At 40.0% G+C, this 20001-nt stretch overlaps 1 protein-coding gene across 1 annotated transcript in view; it reads left to right on the top strand.

The window, feature by feature from the left end:
• The first annotated feature begins 3237 nt into the window (after positions 1–3237).
• PCSK1 (proprotein convertase subtilisin/kexin type 1) overlaps positions 3238–20001 on the top strand; it is a 42679-nt gene continuing 25915 nt past the window's right edge. Inside the window, exons 1-6 of the mRNA XM_055312760.1 lie at positions 3238–3417; positions 6267–6371; positions 9579–9689; positions 12192–12338; positions 13590–13666; positions 18881–18969. Of these exons, the coding sequence (XP_055168735.1) occupies positions 3238–3417; positions 6267–6371; positions 9579–9689; positions 12192–12338; positions 13590–13666; positions 18881–18969 (709 nt within the window). The remainder of the gene's footprint in view (positions 3418–6266; positions 6372–9578; positions 9690–12191; positions 12339–13589; positions 13667–18880; positions 18970–20001) is intronic.

Here is a 20001-nt window from a genome sequence, read left to right as displayed (position 1 = left end):
CTTGCTTTTATTACTTGCCAAGAAAACTTAATAAATGATTAACTGTATCACTCGGCAGTTGGGAGCAGTCAAGAAAGGCATAACACTCACTTGATAATTCATAATAGAAACACTGTTCTCTTTAGTTTCTCGATTATCCTGTTTTCCATATAAATTAATCAGATGAATCAAATGCTGTTCAAAGCAACTTAAGTGTGATAATTGGCTCTTTTAATTCATGGTATAAAATACAACACTGATGGGCCTGGAGGTTATTACCATTATGCACATAACAGAATAGGGCTAGCCCTTGATATGACAAAGATGAATTCTATACCTATTTGCCTCTTTTGCTTTGGCAAACGTTCATTTCTTCTGCATCCCAGAAATTGTAGCAAATCAGGTCCGTAAGATAAATTGAGACAATTTCCAAATAAGTTACTGAGATTATATATATAATAGTTTGGATGGCAATATTCTGCTTTTGCTATGAGAATTTAGTTTATCCTAGGAGGCATATCAATCAAATATTTCCTCCAGGTTTGTACAGTGCGTCATTTAACACAAATGCTTCACTAATGAGACACTCATTGCCCTACACTCTGCCAACCCAACTTACTTGAACAATAATAAGAAAGAGGCAAATATATCCCTTCTCTAACCAAACTTACCTTTATTAAATATGTGCCAGGAATTTCTTTTGCCTTGCCAGCACACAGTTAGCTGTGAGAATAAATATCCTAGAGAGCTTGAGAGCTTGAGGCCACAACTCAAGCTGAAACGTGAAGGGGAAAAAAAAAGAAAGCTCACCCAGCCATCAACACTCACACAGGTGAATCTACAGGATAGAAGAGCTATTAATCTGAGCCCATTCCACAACACCTTAAGTGAGAGTTACACATTATATTATTATTATTATTATTATATTATACACTTAACTGGATCACGTGGCTTATTAACATTGACATTTATTTTTTAAGAAGCTTTATGTTTAAAGAAATTATTAACCTAGTCTACATTTCTGAGAACATGAAAGCAAATGAAGAATTAGCACTACTCAGTCTCATCCTCCACCTAGTCTGATCGCTTCCTTTCTCCTCAATCTCATATGCCCTCTTTCCAATCTTATGCTTTTTCTTCTTTCTCTTATAATAGGCTGCGCCCCCCGGTGGTTGGGAGCTTTAAAAAAAAAAGAAGAAGAAGAGAAAAGAAAAGAGAAGAAAAGAGAAGAGAAGAAAAACCTTTCACAGACAAGACATTTAACGCTTCACAATTCTACTTTTGGGATGAGTCCATCACGCTCCTGGGAGCTTGAGGTAAGTAGTCACGATCAGGAACCGAACCACACTTCCCCCCTGCAGTCAGTTTCCTATTTTTTTCTATTTAAAGAGGGGAAGACAGATCAAATGAGAAACAGCTTGGTTCTGGAGAGCTGCACAAGGACCTCAATACGTCGAGGCTCAGCAGGAAGGGCCGCCCTGGCCGCCGCCGCGCGGGGCGCTGTCCACTCCGCGGTGCTGAACACTACGCCCGGGGCTTTGCCAGGCAGGTTAAATCCCTCAGGACCCAGAGAGGCTCAGCCAGCCAACGCAGACTGAATTCATTTCTGGGGTCCATGTGGGGGTGGGTAAGAGGTGCGGGGGGGGGCATTTAGACTCTCGCTTATTCTCTTTCCATGGGAAAAAAAAAAACTCTCCCACAAAGTGACACTGAGCATTTCATGGAAAAGTAATGGCACAACAACTTCAGTTTAAAACCAAAGTGAAGAGCCCTACTGAGAAAAAATAGAAAGTTCAGAGTTCACCTGCTCTTTCTCTCCCTGAGTTTACACAACAGTGTATGGGTCCCTAGACCCCACTGTTGACAGTTAAAGAAAATAACTTTCTATTAAAACGTATGTGATTAATCATTTTTCTGATAAGCACAGCAAAGAAGGGGTGAATCTAGGCTTTGCAATATCTGGAATAGAATTTTATTTTATTTTATTTTAAATTTATTTATTTATGATAGTCAGAGAGAGAGAGAGAGAGAGAGAGAGGCAGAGACACAGGCAAAGGGAGAAGCAGGTTCCATGCACCGGGAGCCCGATATAGGATTCGATCCCGGGTCTCCAGGATCGTGCCCTGAGCCAAAGGCAGGCGCCAAACCGCTGCGCCACCCAGGGATCCCTGGAATAGAATTTTAGATATTGTTTTACTGAGTGGAGAAACTCAGGAGAGGATGAACTAAACTTGTTTTCTTTAAGGTGGTTTCTTTTAAGATTTTATTTATTTATTCATGAGAGACAGAGAGAGAGAGAGAGAGAGAGAGAGAGGCAGAGTCACAGGCAGAGGGAAAAGCAGGCTCCATGCAGGAAGCCCGACGTGGGACTTGATCCTGGGTCTCCAGTATCATGCCCTGGGCTGAAGGCGGGCACTAAACGGCTGAGGCACCCAGGCATCCCCTTTAAGGGGGTTTCAAATGTTAGTTAAGAATACATTTTTAAAAGTATGGCTTTAACAATGCCTTCCTCATGTGCTTATGTTCTTAGGCAATTTCGATCAGAATCTGGTCAACAGAAGCTTCCCTCCTCTCTGCTCTACCAACCTCTGTCCGATTTCAGACTTAAGACCCCTGCTCTTCATAGCAGGTGCTGATATCCACAGGGCTCTTATAAGAACTCACCTCCTTCCTTTCCTGCCCCCCCCAACCCGTGAGATAATTAAGTAAATATATTTTTTTAAAAAACGGACAGAAGGGAGGCAAAGTGTACTGTAACTCCCAGCCTTTGCTTCTTGGTAGTAACATTCAAATAGGGGCACTTCTCTTTGAGAAGTGAAGGTGTTTCTCATGACTACAGAATTTACAGTCAGGGAGCAGACTTAACTGATCCCAGCAAACGGTTCCTTCCTTTCCCTAATCCTTCCCTGCTTATTTTAGCCGATTCTCCAACCCCCCGGGAATACCATCCAGATCTTAGTCCAGGTAGATCTGACGTCAAGAGATGGCTTTCGTCGATTTGACGTGTAAACACTCATTTCCATTCCGGCTTGGAAGGGCTGGGGCTCCACTCAGCCGGGAGACCAAAGAGCGCTCGCCACCGCCCAGCCTCTCCTCGCGCGCCTCCTATCTCTTTGCAGAGCCACCGGGAGCGAGAAGTGGTCCAGAGTCCGAGGGTGAAGAGGGCTAGTGCTTCTAGCTTTTCTCCTTGCTTGCTTCTTTCTCTTGCTTCTTTTCCCTCATCTCCTTCTGACTTGTGTGCAAGCGAGCGTGAGAGCCATGGAGCGAAGAGCCTGGACTCTGCAGTGTACTGCTTTCGCTCTCTTTTGCGCTTGGTGTGCATTGAACAGTGTAAAAGCCAAGAGGCAGTTTGTGAATGAATGGGCGGCAGAGATCCCCGGGGGACCGGAGGCAGCTTCGGCCATAGCCGAGGAGCTGGGCTATGACCTTTTGGGTCAGGTAAGAGTTTGCACTTTCCAGAAACTTTCTGGGGCCCACGGGGACCGGCGGGACTGAAGCGCGATCTCCCAAGTGGGAGCCCCAGGTCGCACTCTCCTGAGCCCAGTGGGCGAAGAGCAGGAGCTTCTGCAGCTCTCGCCCCTGGCGCGCTTGGAGAAAGAAGGCTTGCATTATTTATTGTTTGGGCTGGAAGCAGCCAGGCAGAACGAAGCCGCTGCAGCTGGGGAGAGCTTATTCTTGCTGTCGTCCGCTTTGGCATTTAAATCCATTCCCGCGTGGTTTGGGAGGGAAAAAAAAAAATCCCTCCACGCTTGTTCACCGAACTTGAGATGCACGCAGCTCTTACCAACCGAGCGCCCCCGGGAGAGGCATTGCGCTCTGTCCCCTGGGACTCAGCTGGGCTCTGCGTCAGGAGGCGGCTGTTTCCTTTTTTTTTTTTTTTTTTTTTTTTCAATATGGCAGCATCAGATCCAAGTCCTGATGCAAAGGGGTCAAACGGGCTTGGCGATGTGCGCCCGCAGCCTTTCGGGCACGCCCAGGGCATGGGAAGAGCGCCCGAGGCCGGGACTCGGGACCCAGAGGCTGGGGGCCCGCGGAGCAGCCTGGGGAGCCGGCGGGAGCAGAGGTGGGTGAGACACGCGGGACCAACTCTGCTCACCTCAGCCGGGAGGTTCAGGTCTTCCCGGGGAACTTGCAAAGTCCGAGCTTCCCAACTTCGCTGGGTCAGTCCGCCTGAAGGGTCAAGCTGCAGAAATGACTGTGGGGGGCAAGGTTTTCTTTCTTTCCTGTCCTTCAGCCAAATGCCTAATAGCTTCCCCAAGGCGAGGGTTTCAGTTTCTGATAAGAACTTGCCTGTCCTAGGGAGAGCTGGTTTAATAGATAGTTGGGGGGGGGGGGCGGGAGGGGGGTAAGGCTTTACTAGAGTGACAGCTTAGGTGTGCGATTCCGGGAGAAACCCCAGGGGGTATGATTTTTAATCTAAGCTTTCCTTTCCCTTGGCTCAGAATCAAGCCCTCGCCCCTTGCCTTGGAAGTGTGCCTCAAAGCGGGGGAGGAGGGAGTTGTAAAACATTTTGGCGCGGTTTTTTTTTTTTTTTTTTTTTCTGGAGGTGGTTGGAGAGATGCCGCTGAAGTCACGGATGAGTAATCGGCGTGGGCGTTGGCGATTCCATAGATCGAATCCGCTTGGGGAATACGCCTCTCCTTGCCAGAGGCTTCATTCTCTAATTTTATGAGCCAAATTGTCTTTAAAATGCCCAGCAGAAAAGCCGGTCCCCGCGTCCCAGTAGCAGACCAAGACTTTTTGTTTTTGCCTAGATTTTGTTCTGTACCAAGGCTCTGTTTTGGGGGCTGAGGAATAATAGGAGGAAAAGAAACTTTCAAGGAATCAAGAAGCTAAAGGAGAGATTTTTAGTAACAAATAACTGGAATTGCATGTAATTGGTGTAATAGAAGTTGCACCTGGATCTCACTATTTGTTGATTGAGGGATTTAAGAGGGACAAGAATTGGAGAGGAGTGAAAAAAGAGCGCAGTGGAGGAAACATTTGCACAGGGTTCAGGAAGAAGAGTCAAAGGTTGCCAGGAGAACACTGTGAGAGTAGAAGGCACTCAAGGCATAGAAAACAGATTGTGGGACAGGTGGAAGATTCAAAGAGAGCAGCTTAGAAGAAACTGCAGCGAATTGTTGGGATCTAAGGAGAGTGTGAGCAGTAGGTGGAATTGTACTGGTAGCTACTGTGGGCATCAAGGAAATCTTGCACATCCTATACGGGAATAACTGGGGACTTGATCCTACGTCTTTTGGGCAGCTGAATGGCACTGGTAACTGTGTGGAAAAAGACTGGGTAAGAGAGCAAAAATATCCCTTTTTCCTCTTCTTACCTGTTAGCCCCAGACATATATCCAAACCTGCACCATTCGTTATGGGAATTACTTTCAAAAATCACACATCCCAAACCAAAAAATAAATTAGTATTCTTGGTAGGCTCTTCAAAGAAGGGATGGAATGATCACAGGAATCTTTAAGAAATAATGGGGGGAAATCTATATCTACATATGATTTGCACGTGATAGATTTTTTCTAGCCATTTCCAGCTAAAATGACATTACTAACAAACATTTTTTAAATAAAAATTCTTTGGAAAAGACTGATAGTGCTTTCTTGATTCCGTTTATCTCTCCCGTTGTTTACAGTAATTTAGCATCATTACCCTGAGCTCCCAAAGGCCTCGGGATAAAGATAGAATTAGAGAAGTGACCAGAAGCAAAACCAGTTGATAACAGAGAAAGAGCTAAGCATTGGTGATGTTTTCTTATGGCTACTCTTCCCTCTCCCCAACTCCGTGTATAGAACGCCTTGAACTAGTGGAAAGTCAAATGGTCTCTACTGGTAGCTTATAACAATTATCACTATATTTCAATGACTATATTTTATAACAACAAGAAGTTATTTTAGCTGAAGGTAACACTGACCATATATAGTACCCAAAGGGTTTGCCAGCTTTCCACAAATTATTCTCTGATAGGATAAATTTGATAAAGAGAGTTTTTTTTTTTTAAGAAATGTACCCACACAGTATTGTTACACAGGAAAACCAATGTAGTTCCTCTGAAATGTGTGAAAAAGAGGTATCACTAACCCCCAAGTATACCATTAGCAAAAGTGATGATATTGTAAGCTCATCTCACACAACACAGTCATGAGAGAGTGAAGGCGTCTATCAGTGTCTTCCTCCTAAAGAATGGGCTTAATAAAAATTGCCTGTCTCTAAGTTACTCGGGTTACAATCTAATCCATATATACTTATTTTGGAAAGTGGATTTTTATTTTAATATTTTTCTTTTATAGATTGGATCACTTGAAAATCACTACTTATTCAAACATAAAAACCATCCCCGAAGGTCTCGAAGGAGTGCCCTTCATATTACTAAGAGGTTATCTGATGATGATCGTGTAAGTGTGTGCATTTGTCTTCAAACATCTGCTTTATGATTTCCAAAAAGAGCAAAAAGCAGTTTGCAAATATGATTATGTTTTAGCGGTCACAATTATCTGTAGTGTTTGTTATTTCTACAGGGTTATCACTGCACATAATAATAACTGGATTGGATTGGATAGGCTGAGTTAAACATTTTATATATAATATATATATAATATGTTTAAAATACTAGCTCACAAATCCAGTCTAAAAGCATGAAAATGAATATTGAAAACTAATGGCAGCTCTAATAAAATGTTTACCAATATAATCAATTAACAACCTTTTATTATATGCCTATTATTTACTGAGCACTTTAATGTCCAATGGGGGATGCCAAAGAAATTTAACATATGAACATGGATTTTAAAAACATTTCAGAATAACTGAAAACATATCTTGCCATTTTGGTTTGGTTTCATTATATGGGGAACTAGTGTTTATGAGCAAGTTTTAAATCCATGTCTTCATGAGCCAAGTGTTTCCATAAGTATTGTATTGCTTCACTGAAAGCATATGATATCTTTTTATCCTGATTTGTATTTATATTCAATGATTAGGCAAGAGCAGGAAATGTCTAGAATGAATATAGCTAAATAGTGTGAGGACAATTTGAACGTACATCTAGCGTACCTATTGATTTTTGAAGTCTGTTTTCAAGATCAGCATACATAACAATAGAAATGGTGACCATATTGGGAGTATTGAAATTTGTGTACGCATGTTGCCTTTTCTCAAGAATGTGCCATACTGGTAGAAATTTATCCTGGCTGGCCTGTTTTCTGTTATCATGATTTCTGTTGCCTAGGACACTCCAGAGAATTATGGAAGCTTTGTGAGAGATAGAATACATCCTTTCAACTTGCTAGAAAGAAACTATAAGTGACAGAAAGGTGATAAAACTATTGAAAGGACATGGAATTTATAAACCCTGTGAAATAATTTGCAATTTTATTTGTTCTGAAACTGATGGAATTTTAAAAGAAAGAATAAAAAGGCAAAGTATCAGGGTAGGGAATGACCAGGCCTGGGTAAACAACAACCACACCTAGGCAAAGAAGGCTGTGTCAGGACCACGGACAGCGAACCAGAGCTGCTGTGCACCCATGGCTTTTACTCAAGTTCATGGCTAGATACGTGAGACTGAATCAGAGGCTCAACATTGGTTGAAAAGTTTCCTGTCCAGTGAAGTCTTCCTTTTGCCATCCCAAAGCAGATGACTCATTGCATGGGCTCTGAAAAAGTAGGACAACTTCCAAGATTCTGGCTAGGCTTAGTCCTTGAGCAAAACAAGAAAGAGATTTCCTTGTCTGCCTAAATGTATGCCTGACATTGATGCACAAGGAAGTCAAACTGACTTCCCTTCTCATCTTCACAGAAGAAAATTGGTCACAGTGGAGCCATACCTGTGATTATTACTACAAATATCTCACTAAAGTGAACAGATGGCCCAGTTCTATTCTTTAGCTATTTCTTTAATAGTTGATTTTGGGGCAAAAATCTCAAATGATAATGAATAAAGACTAAGAATTTAATCTCCAAATTAACTTCATAAGAAAAGGAGTCTATACAATCTTATGAAAAATTATCCCCACGATAACTTTTTTTAAGGAAAAATCCTAGAAACCATAGAAGCTAGCAGTTGAAAGTTGGACTAGTTGATCTTTACTGCTCTTCCCAAATTGAAAGAATTATTTACAATTAAGAACATGGTACCTATTTTATGTATAATAGAAAGATACCACTAATTTCCTCTATTCCATTTGGTCTGCTCTTATAGAGATTAGCATGGGATTTGGAGTTAATGACATGAATCAGAACACTGTTTCCAACAACTGAATGTTTATCTGATCAGATGGAAGAGTGCCTCTTCTTCTATTCCATTTTTTAAAAATTGCTTTTGATATTCACTTTATTGCTCTTTTTTAAATGGGGGATAATATTCTTTCAAAATAGCCTTCTGAAATGCAGCAATAGGCTATCTTTACAAGTCTGTTAATGAAATCTCCAACTGTAAAAGACTCTCTATCAAAGATTAGTACTTGTTCCCTAGCAGCCAGTTTCCAAAGACTAACTCAGATGACAGGCAGTATATTCCAAGCATTGAGGTATTTTAAGCCAAAACAATTAAGCTTGAACATATAGGTTCTTTAAAAATAAATTATAGCAATTAATGTCTAGCTTTCAAGTCCCTCCCAATATTTATATTAGGTTTCCCATAGACATTCTGATTGAAAATTCAGGAGAGTCTTAGTGGATGGTTTTATCCTTTAGCAACAAATTATTTTTTAGTTTTTATTTTTGGATCTGACTCATGAGTATTCTCACAATTAACTAACCCCACCAGACACTGAACTGTCATGAAGTGTACAACAGAGAGAATATGTTTTGGGTAGGAAACAGTCATGTTGCCCAGCAAAATGAAAGCATGGTATTGTTTCATAATGAATATAACGACAAGGTAGACCCTCACCCTCTCAGGATCTCGAGTATAATAGGATTATGCCATAAATGTTGGAAAGGTAATTTTTGTACTGTCAGATCTCTTTGCATAATACATAAGACTAAATTAATGGTAAGTGTGCATGGTCAGTAGTACTCATTCATCACCCTGGATCTGTTTCTTATATTAAATACTCTTAAGCAGGAGCTTGAAGCACAGAGGAGCAGGTTTTCCGATCTGCAAAGACACAGCACCTTTCTTGTCTTGCATAACATTTGCAATTTTTACCTTTTGCAAGTGAATAAAAAGAAATTAAACTGTAAGAGCACCATAACAGTAGTCTCTTGAATCTCTTAGCTTGTTGACTCATTCCATGAAAATGGACAAATTTTCAGCTACAAAACCTTAAGACCTCAATAAAAAATCAGTATTATGGTCCATTTGCTGATGAAAGGAGGCTAACTTTTACTTCCACTGGAATCATAGTGTAAATAATTTGAGGGAATCATCACTTCACTGACTCCTTCTCCTCCCCCTAAAGGTACAGTTTACTATAATAGACGGAATATTCATCTCCCCAGTGAGCAATGCCTTCTCACTGAGCTGCCAGTTTGTCTGCAAACGAAAACATTTTTGAGCTGCCTCAACTCTGATGGGTAGGGTACTAGAGCCAGTTAGAGGGAAGACGGTTACACAGAAGTGACTATTGCTGATTTTCTGGCCATAAAATTCCTTGTAGGTGATATGGGCTGAACAACAGTATGAAAAGGAGAGAAGTAAACGTTCAGTTTTAAGAGACTCAGCACTAAATCTCTTCAATGATCCAATGTGGAATCAGCAGTGGTACTTGGTAAGTACTTACAGAAGGATTGTATACGACCTGAGCTATTTATTTTGTTATATCTGGAAAATAGATTTTTTTAATGATAAGCAATTTAATAGAGGGCTATGTTACCTGGAGATTAGGGCTGATGGGAACTTCCATGATCTGGATCTCCTGTTTTACTAGGTGGAAGTGTCTGAACCACAGATCTTTAGTTGCTATGAGAGGAAAGATTGTTACTTTCTTCTCTTAAGCTTATCTGAGGTAAATGCAGAAGAATCATGTCTTGCAAGTTAAGAGTTCCACAACAGCAATCATGGAAAAAATCACATTTGGTCAAAGTTACTCTTGAGAACCTTTAAATCACCCAAAGGGTACAGTGAACATGATTCAGTATGTCTGTGTGTGTGTATTCATGAATATATATATATATAATGAATGGCAATTTTTACATGCTAAGAAGTGAGAATTTCTGAACTAAGCTAAAGGAAGGAACACAAGGAGAGACAAAAGACATCTACATGCAGATATCTAGACTTGCAAACTATTTTACTTTTAAGATACCAAATCCTCATTGGTCTGTGGGCATTGAGTAGAGAAATTTTAAGTGCTCTTTCTGGCCTGCGGAGTGTTTTCCCTTCTATTTTAATATTAAGCCTCATGGCAGTAATACCTGTTGATAGAAGTGGGTTTTGTTCATAACATAACAAAAGATAAGTTTTCATGACAATCCTAAACTAAGGCTTAGAAATCTTTGTTGTATAAAGGATGGGAAAAGGGATCAATTCCTCTTGATATTCTCTTAACCTAGGCAATACTTGCTCATTGCAGTGGAAGAGACTCATTAACATTTGTGTATTGACTATATGTCAAATACTATTCTACGTGTTTGACATAAATTAACTCCTTTATTTCTCACATTATATTGTAGATACAATAATTATACCCATTTAGAAGCTGAAGAAACAGAGACATAGGCAAGTTTAGTAACTTGCCAGAGTTATCTGTTTACGGGTGGTGGGGCCATTATTTATGGCTCTGGAGGTCATACTCTTAACCATCACACTGTGTGATTGAGTGTTCTTGCAATTGACACGGGAATCTTCTCTGGCTTTGTCCAAATATCTATGTGTAGTTCCAACCTCCTGTGATTTAGCTTCATGTTGCGCTAGTAAGTTTTTTTTAAGAGTTTTCCCCTACTGGGGCACCTTGATAGCTCAGTAGGTTGAGCATCCAACTTTTGATTTCAGCTGAGGTCAAGATCTCATGGGTTGTGGAATGGGCCCCAGGTTGGGCTCTGCATTCAGTGGGGAGTCTGCTTGGAGATTCTCTGTCTCTGTACCTTCCCCTACTCACATGTACACACACACTCTCTCTCTCTCTTTATATATATATATATATATATATATATATATATATATATATAGTGAATAAATACAACTTTTTTAAACTTTTTTTAAAAGTTTTATTTCTTTGAGAGTGTGTGTGAGCAGGAGCAGGGGGAGGGGCAGAGGGAAAGGAAGAAGCAGGCTCCCTGCTGCCCAGGGAGCCTGACTTGGGGACATGGGGCTCCATCCCAGGACCCTGGGATCTTGACCTGAGCCCAAGGTAGAGGCTCAACTGATTGAGCCACCTAGGGGCCCCGAATGCCGAATGAAGACATCTTAAAAAAAAAAAAAAAAAAAAAAAACAAGAACAGTTTCCCCCTACTTCTTTCTGAGGAGAATCAGCCATGGGGAAATTTATTCATTGATACTTTTGACTGTTATTATTTATAAATTTCTTACTGTTCCTTTCTCCAGAAACCTGGCAATTTTCTAAGGCATCTCTTTCACATGCTTGGAAATGTGTTCATCTCTCTATTCCCTTGCTATCCAGCTCTTCTCCCTTATAGTCCCATACACTTTAACTATCAGAAAATTCATCTGAAAAAAGAAACCTCCAGGTCTCCTCTCATAGATACCTGCTCTCTAAGTCACCCATACTTGAAAAAAAAAATCACTCATACTTAGAAATAGGCAATTAAATTTCAAGTTCTAGTGAGACAGCCTCCTGGGCATTCTAGTTTCTGCATTTTTTTTTAGAAAAGTTATTAAAACATCCATGAATGACTGGGAACCAGACATTATTAAGTGAGTTCTGTATGGCAAGGGAGGCTCAGGATTTGGGGAGAGATGGGAACATGGAACATCAAATAGAACTTTGGTAGATAAAAAGCTTGAGCATGTCATTACAAATGAATGAAACTTATGGATAAACTTCTTAGAAGCTATGTAGCTCAATGAGAAGGGGCACAGAGTGATTCATCCTTTCAAGTGATTTTCCAGTAGAACAACTGGGAAAAGAACAGTACTTTGATGATTCACTTGGCCCTACCATCAACTTTGTTTTTTATTTCACCTAATCACCTTCTTCTAAAAAGTAGAGTGACCTAGGGGGAAAAAAGATGGGTCTTCAGACTAGAGTTTCAGTTCTCATTTTGCACAAGTAAATCATGATTTTGTCAATTCTTTGTTTTTTATTTACCAGCAAGATACTAGGATAACTGCAGCCCTGCCCAAGCTGGATCTTCATGTGATACCTGTTTGGCAAAAAGGCATCACAGGCAAAGGAGTTGTTATCACAGTACTGGATGATGGCTTGGAGTGGAATCACACAGACATCTATGCCAATTATGTGAGTCTGGGCCCTCCCATGACTACAACTTAGGGAGATGTCTACACAGACACGTAGACAAGGATTTCCTTTGCTCAAATGGAACAGTGCTCTAATTCCGGCCCTGAGAATCATGGGCTAAGGTTTTGCTCTTCCCTCACCTTCCTGCCAGCATATATGAGCTTTTTTGAATCAGTGGGTACTGAAAGCATTCAGTGGAGCCAAGGATTTTACAAAAGCATTTGTGTTGAGGAAGTGGGGAGGCACCTATACCATCTAAATTATTAAAAGCCATTCAGACTGTACATCACTCAGTATTTGGGGCATTAAAGCCATCAAATCAGGAATAATGCCTGAGATCATTTTTACAGTTTTCTGCCTCACATCCTTTATAGGTGACATCGTGCAAATTCAAAATGTATACCACATAGTGCAACAATGGCAAGCTGAGAAAAGAAAACAAGTAAATGAAAACTACTTACTTGTCTGTTAATTTGCACATGATTATCTTAGGTCTTTGGATCAGTGTTTCATCTTTAAGATTGTCCCTTGTCTTTCATCCTTTCCATTCATTCAAAGTTCCCCAGCTAAAGAGCAAAGGAAAAGAGAAGAAAAAAAAAGATTAAAAGATTATCTTTCAATAATCTTACTGAAAGATATGGAAAATGTAGAGAGGAGGCAATAGTGGTAATAGAATTCCTAAGTGGGAAATGTTTAAGTGTAGCAATCTGTTTGGAAAAGGAGGTGGGACCTAGAAACTTGTCTTAAATTTCAAGCACACTCTCTTTAATAAAATTACATGTTTATTTAGTGTAACTGGGAAGGCTGAAGGAGATCACTGTGGATCTGAGCCCCACCCCACAGTCACCTATTTGCTCCTATAATCGTAAGAGAGTTGAGTATCTGTCAGTAACTATCTCTATAACTTAGTTAAGTCATTCAACCTCTCTGAGTCTGTTTTCTCACTTAAAAAAAAAAAACATTGTTGAACTAAGTAGACTCTGATTCCTTCTGGTTCTAATATCCTATGAGTTTCAAAGAGTTATATAGGTTTGGTAACATTCACTGAGAATTGGATGCTTGCTCACTTTTCTGTGTACATCATTTATGCCTGGTTTATAGGTATAATAAATGATCAGCAACTGGGCCAGACACTCTGAAATGCAGACTTTTGAGCTATCAGCCAGGATAGAGGGGGTAGGGGTAGAAGGCTTGGGAAGTGCTACTTTTTTAAAAAATGATGCTACAGGGTTATTTCTATTGTCTCTTTAGGATCCAGAGGCTAGTTATGATTTTAACGATAATGACCATGATCCATTTCCCCGTTATGATCCGACAAATGAGAACAAGTGAGTAACTGTGGATTTGGGGGGGAATATGTACTTTAAAATGCTTTTATCTTATTTGAGAAAATTACACTATAAATATGATCCGCATTTCAGCTCTTAGAAAAGTTTTCATGCACACCATCCATACCACAATATTTTGTTGCTTTTAAAACAGAATCCAACGCTTCTCTTTTTATGTTTCTTTTGGCTTATAGAGCCATATTTCAATTAAACTTTCTTCTTATAATAAGAAATGCTCTCCTCAAATGATACTGAATAGTTATAGCTTTAGAAAGAATGTTTAGGTCATAAAGAGTAAAATCTCCAGCCCATCCTCTCTAACCCCAATTCCTCTATGAATCCTTACTATTAGCACTTATTTGATGTTAGTTATGAAAATAAAAATAGATGACGATGACAAATCCTCATGACTTCTTTTGGTGGCCACAGCCATGCTTACCAGTTCCCTCAGAAAATTATGGCCAGATACCAGACAACAGAGATGTACTCTGAGGCCCGGTCCTCAAATCCAAAACATTTTCTGGGCACAATGGACTAGTCAGCAATCTCTCTCAGAGTTTCTGCTCAGTATTGTAAGGCTAAAGGGAGGAGAAAAAGAATATCTTCTTACTCCTAAAATAATTCTCCCTAGCAACCACAATGTGATGAGGAAGCCCAAGAGCCAGAACTGGCAAAGCAAAAGGCCAAATAAAGAGCCAGAGGCAAGAGACTTTAACCTTTTTTTCCCAGCCACATGTTCTCAAGTGCCCATATCCAGGTGAGAAGTCATCTTTTGCGATGTGTCTCATAACTTCAAGAAGACTTTCATATTTTCTTCTTCATTTGCTCAACCCAGAGGAGACTTGCACCAAAATAGATCAAAGCCAAGGCAAAATTAGGGCTTGTTGCTACAATTGGTATGGAAAGATTCTATATGAAATGCTTTCATTTTCTCTCTGTATGGCTTTCTCTCTTGGACTATTATCCAACTTGGATTAATTGAATTTTTTTTCATTTGCTCTCTTTCCCCTCTTTCCCTCTTCCTTCTCACTATTCTCACTCAAAATTCCCATGTGGCTGGTGCAGTAATGTTGACCTAACATTTGTGTCTTTGGATGGTTCACTCCACCAAAGGTCCAACAAACACCAGAAAGAGGGCTGAAGCTCATACACTTAGCCTCAACTTCTGGGTGTATATTTCCTCCTTGTGGAGATATGGAGGCTTGAGGAGGATTCCAAGGTACTGCTTATTTCAGTGCCATTTACTTCTCAGGCTTATTTTTTAAAGGGGTTGACTACAAACACTGCTTAGGAGTTAGAATATTCTAGTAACAATACAATGGAAACCACTTGGGGGGCCCTTGGAGGAAAGTGGGAAGTCTCAGGAATTTATGGCAGGAAACCCAGACACATTTTCAGCCCTATTTCTGAGTCAGTGCACTGCAGGACCAGGAGCAATATATGCTCTTTTGGAGCATGACCCTGTAATGTTAGCCTGGCTCGTGGTCATAGCTTTGTCAATTATCAGTATAGAAGGTGACCTTGAGGAAATCACTTACCTCTCTCCGCCTCTATTTTTCATTTTGTCTCCTAAAATGGGTGACGAGGCACTTGCCCTTCTGAACAGAACTTCCTAAGGAAATGGGCAATAAGTTCTTGGAAGAAAAGGGCCTTTATTCTAAGAAGTTAGAATAAAGTAAAAATGACAACTCTCATTCCACTCCCTTGGTCGAGACCAAAAGGGAAATCTGCTCTCAGCTGTATGGGTGCATGTGAGGAGACTGTTAGCTGGAGGTGTCAGCCTTCTTCCTAGGCGGTGTCCTCTAGGTCTGGCCCCAGGATCCAATGTAGGTGATAAATTGTGTTGTGGTTGCATAATAGCTGAATACTTGGTGAAATTATATTCTCTAGAGTTTCTGCACTCATGAGATGAAGGACTCAGATATCCCTTTTCCTTCCCTCCAAAGGGAACAGTCTTTTTTATCCTGTATTCATAATACTGGATAGCCAATTGAATAGCCACATTTCCCCCAATTCACAGAGCTCCAAAGCCTTCAAAGAAGTAGCCCATATATTAGTACTTATTTTGTGCCTGCCATAGACCTCCCACATAGCAGAGAGTTAGTGTGAAGAGCCAAACAGTTAAGAGGATGGGCTTTGCAGTTAGATTTAGATTAAATATTAGATCTGCCACTTAATAGCGGGTGACCTTGAACAAATTATTTAACTTCTTTTGTGCCTCAGTTTTATCATCTATTAAAAAGGGGTAATAATAGTAGCTACTTTGTTGGGTTATTATGGGGATTAAATGAGTTTATATATGTAATTAGTTTGTATGGTGTCTGGTACATAGAAAAAGTTGTGTTTGCTATGATGATGATGATGATGATGATGATGAAGAACAACTAAGACTTCCTTTGAGTAAGAAATCAACATGACAAGAATAATATCATCAGAGAGGAGCAGAGTCAGAGACAAGTCCATTTTCTAAGCCAATTTAGAACCTGCTTTTTGAAAATTACACAATAAATAACTACCTCTCTGGGTCCTCTTGAGTATCAACCAAAAAGTTAGCACCCCTATCATTTATCTAAAGGCATAATAAAGAGTAGTTACTCTTCTAGCATGTTGTCAGAAATAAATACCTTAGGTTTAGAAAATGAATGGCTCCATTTTGTTTTGGACTTTATAGCAGTTAGAGACCTATTATCTCCCAATTCCAAGGGCATTATCTCTCCAAACTATCTGTGTTGCTGCTGTTCTTTATTACTATGTAAATGAGATTATTAGAGCTGCATTTGAATTTCCTCTGCAAATCAAAAGAGGAATCGCTAAATAATAAAATCTCAAAAGTGCAGGTAACTCTTACTATTAAGCTGGCATGAATCTATATTCAGAATTTCAATACCACTTACAGATTATTTTTCTAGTTAAATAACATGTGTCACAAGGATATTTTAACCAGGATAATAGTAGTCTTTAAACTATCTTGTAGAATAATTTTTAAAAAATCAATTTGTTTAAACGCCAGTTACTACCATTGTTCTAAGATAATAAATGGTTCTTTTATCTCAGAGCCTAATTTAAGGAAAGAAAAAAAACTGCAGGTCTACAAAGAATGACATAGTACCACTTTGATAAAGCCTTCTGTTTTTCTCAAGGAGTGGAGGTGGGAAGTGAGGGTAAGAGGAGGAAAAAATATCAATCCTTTTTTTTTTTTTTGTACCGTGATCCTACTGCACCTTTCAAGAAAATAATTTTCAGTATGTAAGGAGAGATAAATAATAGGTGGTGTCACATTGCATCATTTTTAGGACAGAGGTGCTGTGCTGGGGATGTCTGCCAACAGTTTGATTCTGTTGGCTCAGGCTGCAGATTCTGCTATCCTGGCCCTATCTCCTATCCTGTGTAAAAGGAAATACTGGTAGTGGAGACTTCTAGGAACTACTTCCCAGAGGGTGACATCTCAGTTTCTCCTTCTACAAAAGCAAAGAGGGCTAATCTATCAAAGAAGCATAAGAGTCCTTTTAATGCGTTCAGTGTGCACCCATTTCTCAAGAGAATGAGTCTGTTGGTCAGGGTAGCTTCAGTTTCAAATGAGAAAATCCTAACTCAAAGATTCCGTAAAATGAGGATTTAAAAAAAAAAATTACCTAAGATATAGTCTAGCTTCAGGCATTCCAACATCAGGCGCTCAAATATGCTACTAGGACCCCAATCATTTCTATCTCTTAGCTGCTTGCTCCCAATTAGCTTTATTCTAAAAAAAAAAAAAAAAAAAAAAAAAAAAAAAAAAAAAAAAAAAAAAAAAACCTTGCCTGGCAGCAAGATCCACATGGCTCATATGGAGCTTAAAACTGAAGATTCTAGAGAAAGAATAGAATTCTCTTCCCCAGAATATGCAACAATCCTTGAAAGCTGTCTGGGAAGAGGAGCCTCATGATAGAATCACAAGGAGTGAGGGAGAGCTACTTCCCTAAAAGAGAAAATGCTTGGAGAAAAAAAAAAAAAAGGCGGCAGATGTCTGCTGCATTAGGAAAGACCATGAATTAAAGATAATAATATTGTTTTGACTTAGGATTCCTCTCCAGTATTAACATGAAGAAACAGAAACATCATTTAGTAAAAGGAGACCAAAAAATCATCTTTGGTACTTTAGGAAAAAAAAAGTGAAACAGGATTATTTTGGATAGTCAATTTAGAATATTTATTCTAGATTGGGCTAGAGTAATAGAGGTCCAGTGTAGTAATGCCTAAAAGTAGCTGGCTGACCGTGTTGCTCAGAACTAACTCTTCCCCTTTCCTATGTGAGCTCCACCAAAGCACCAACAGCTTTTACCCTGCTCCCATGTACTTCTACAATGGAATGAACTCATGAAATAAATTCAAACTAAAGTTCTTTTGACTTATTGACTCTCCTGAGGTCAGGGGAGGGGGCTGCGGTGGTGGTGGTGTGGGAAAAGATGCTTATTATTCCCAGATTTTCAGAAATGATGCTTTAATGGTGGACTCTGCTCTGTTTTAGAGATGGACTTTTCCCTCCAGATACTCTGAAATCATAAATTGCTCTCTTTGCCTGATTGCACAACCAGTCTTATTCAGGCTTCTGGCCCTGATCAGAGTTGCAGGAGGGCCTGGTTTCCCAATTAGCCAGTAGTGTCCTGTTAAAATCTCAAACTCCCCTTGGCATCAGAAAACTTCAGTCGCTTTAGTTTGGTGGAGTATGGTTAGAGGAGAGGAAGAGGGCTTGAGAGGAGAATTCTGTTCTACTTATCCTACTAGGACTGGTCCAGGATAACCTACTGCAAAGGAAGTCACTAGACAGGGAGTGAGGAGCCACTTCACTGAAAAGTATGGAGCAGAAGCCATTTCAAAGAAAAGTGTCAGAGTTGCTCATGATAGTATTCATAGCTAGCACTTCCTGAGTTCTTACATTATGCCAGCCGCTATTCTAAATGCTCTACATGCAATATCTAATGGTTTTGCCACAAAATCCCTGAGGACAAATAACTTACTCAAGGTCACACCGCTAGTCAGTGGCAGAAGGTGGAATCTGAATCACGTACTTTGGCTCCAGTACCTGTATCATCTGATACATACACTTCATCTAATACTGATGGGAAGGAAACGGCAACAGGCTAACAAAAAGTTAGTATGGCCATGTACCATGGGTTCATGTGCAAACAACAGTTTGCCCTCATTTATGTTTTATAATTCCTATTTTTAAATCTTCAGACATGGGACCAGATGTGCAGGAGAAATTGCCATGCAAGCAAATAATCACAAGTGTGGGGTCGGAGTTGCATACAATTCCAAAGTTGGAGGTAAAGCAGAGAGTTGTTCCCAGAGTTTTGCACTTCAATTTTGGAGTCTTGCATCACTTGGTGTGAATGAGGGGGGAAGGGGGCTTTCAATAATCAGAGGAAGAAATGAATTCCATGTAAAATATGCTGTAGGATTTAAGTGTGATTTGCAAACAAATCAATGAATCTGGATTTCTAAAAAGTGATAGCTGAATATAGCCTACACATTTTTTTGTGGGGAGAAAAACAGTAATGTTGAAAAACTTTTTTTTTTTTGGTTGAAAGACTTTTGAACCAAATCTAATTTTCTCTGTGTGCTAATTTACAAGGATTTGTTATTGAGTGCTTGCTAAGGGAACAGAAGGAGGAGGTAAATTTAGGCAAAGACTTTCCCTGCCTCTCAATTCTGTCCTTTTTCATTTCATAGCAAATAACTGTCTTTAAAAAAAATACATACTTGTTACATGAAGAAGTGAAAGGTTGTCTCTAACAGCACGGATTTAGAATTTCTAGTTGTTTCAGTCAGGGTCTTTGTGGGGAAACATGGTAAGTTCCATCAGGGCAATCTAATAAAGGAACTAGTTACAAGACTTAAGGGAAATCATCACTAGATTGCACACCTGACTAATAGAACACTGTAGGTTAACTAACAGGAAGTAAAATAAAAGCCTAAAAAAATAGTAAAGGAAAACAAATAAAGGTTAACGAATGAAAACAGATGTTACCACCCCAGACCTAAAGGAGCAAGGGGAAGGAGAGGGTCAGTGGCAACTAGAGCAAGTTGTGGTTCTAGGAGAGAACCACTGGACAGGAGATGTGGCTCCGAATCCAACAACAGGGCTTCTTCTAGGCAGAGGATCCCAGGGAATGAGTACCTCACTTTCCTCTCATCCCCCAACTCTTGCTACTGTTCTGCCTGACTGATTTCCAACAGGAAGGCAAGAGAACCCACTGATGCATTCCATGTGAAGATGGGTGGACAGTGGACATGCAGGGACTCCCAGAGAACATAATTGCCTCTCCTCCTTTCATATCTCTCTACCTTGGGTTTTC

This window comes from Nyctereutes procyonoides, unplaced genomic scaffold (assembly GCF_905146905.1).
Source record: "Nyctereutes procyonoides isolate TBG_1078 unplaced genomic scaffold, NYPRO_anot_genome, whole genome shotgun sequence".
In the NCBI taxonomy this organism is placed as follows: domain Eukaryota; kingdom Metazoa; phylum Chordata; class Mammalia; order Carnivora; family Canidae; genus Nyctereutes; species Nyctereutes procyonoides.
This window is presented reverse-complemented; position numbering and strand designations above follow the sequence as displayed.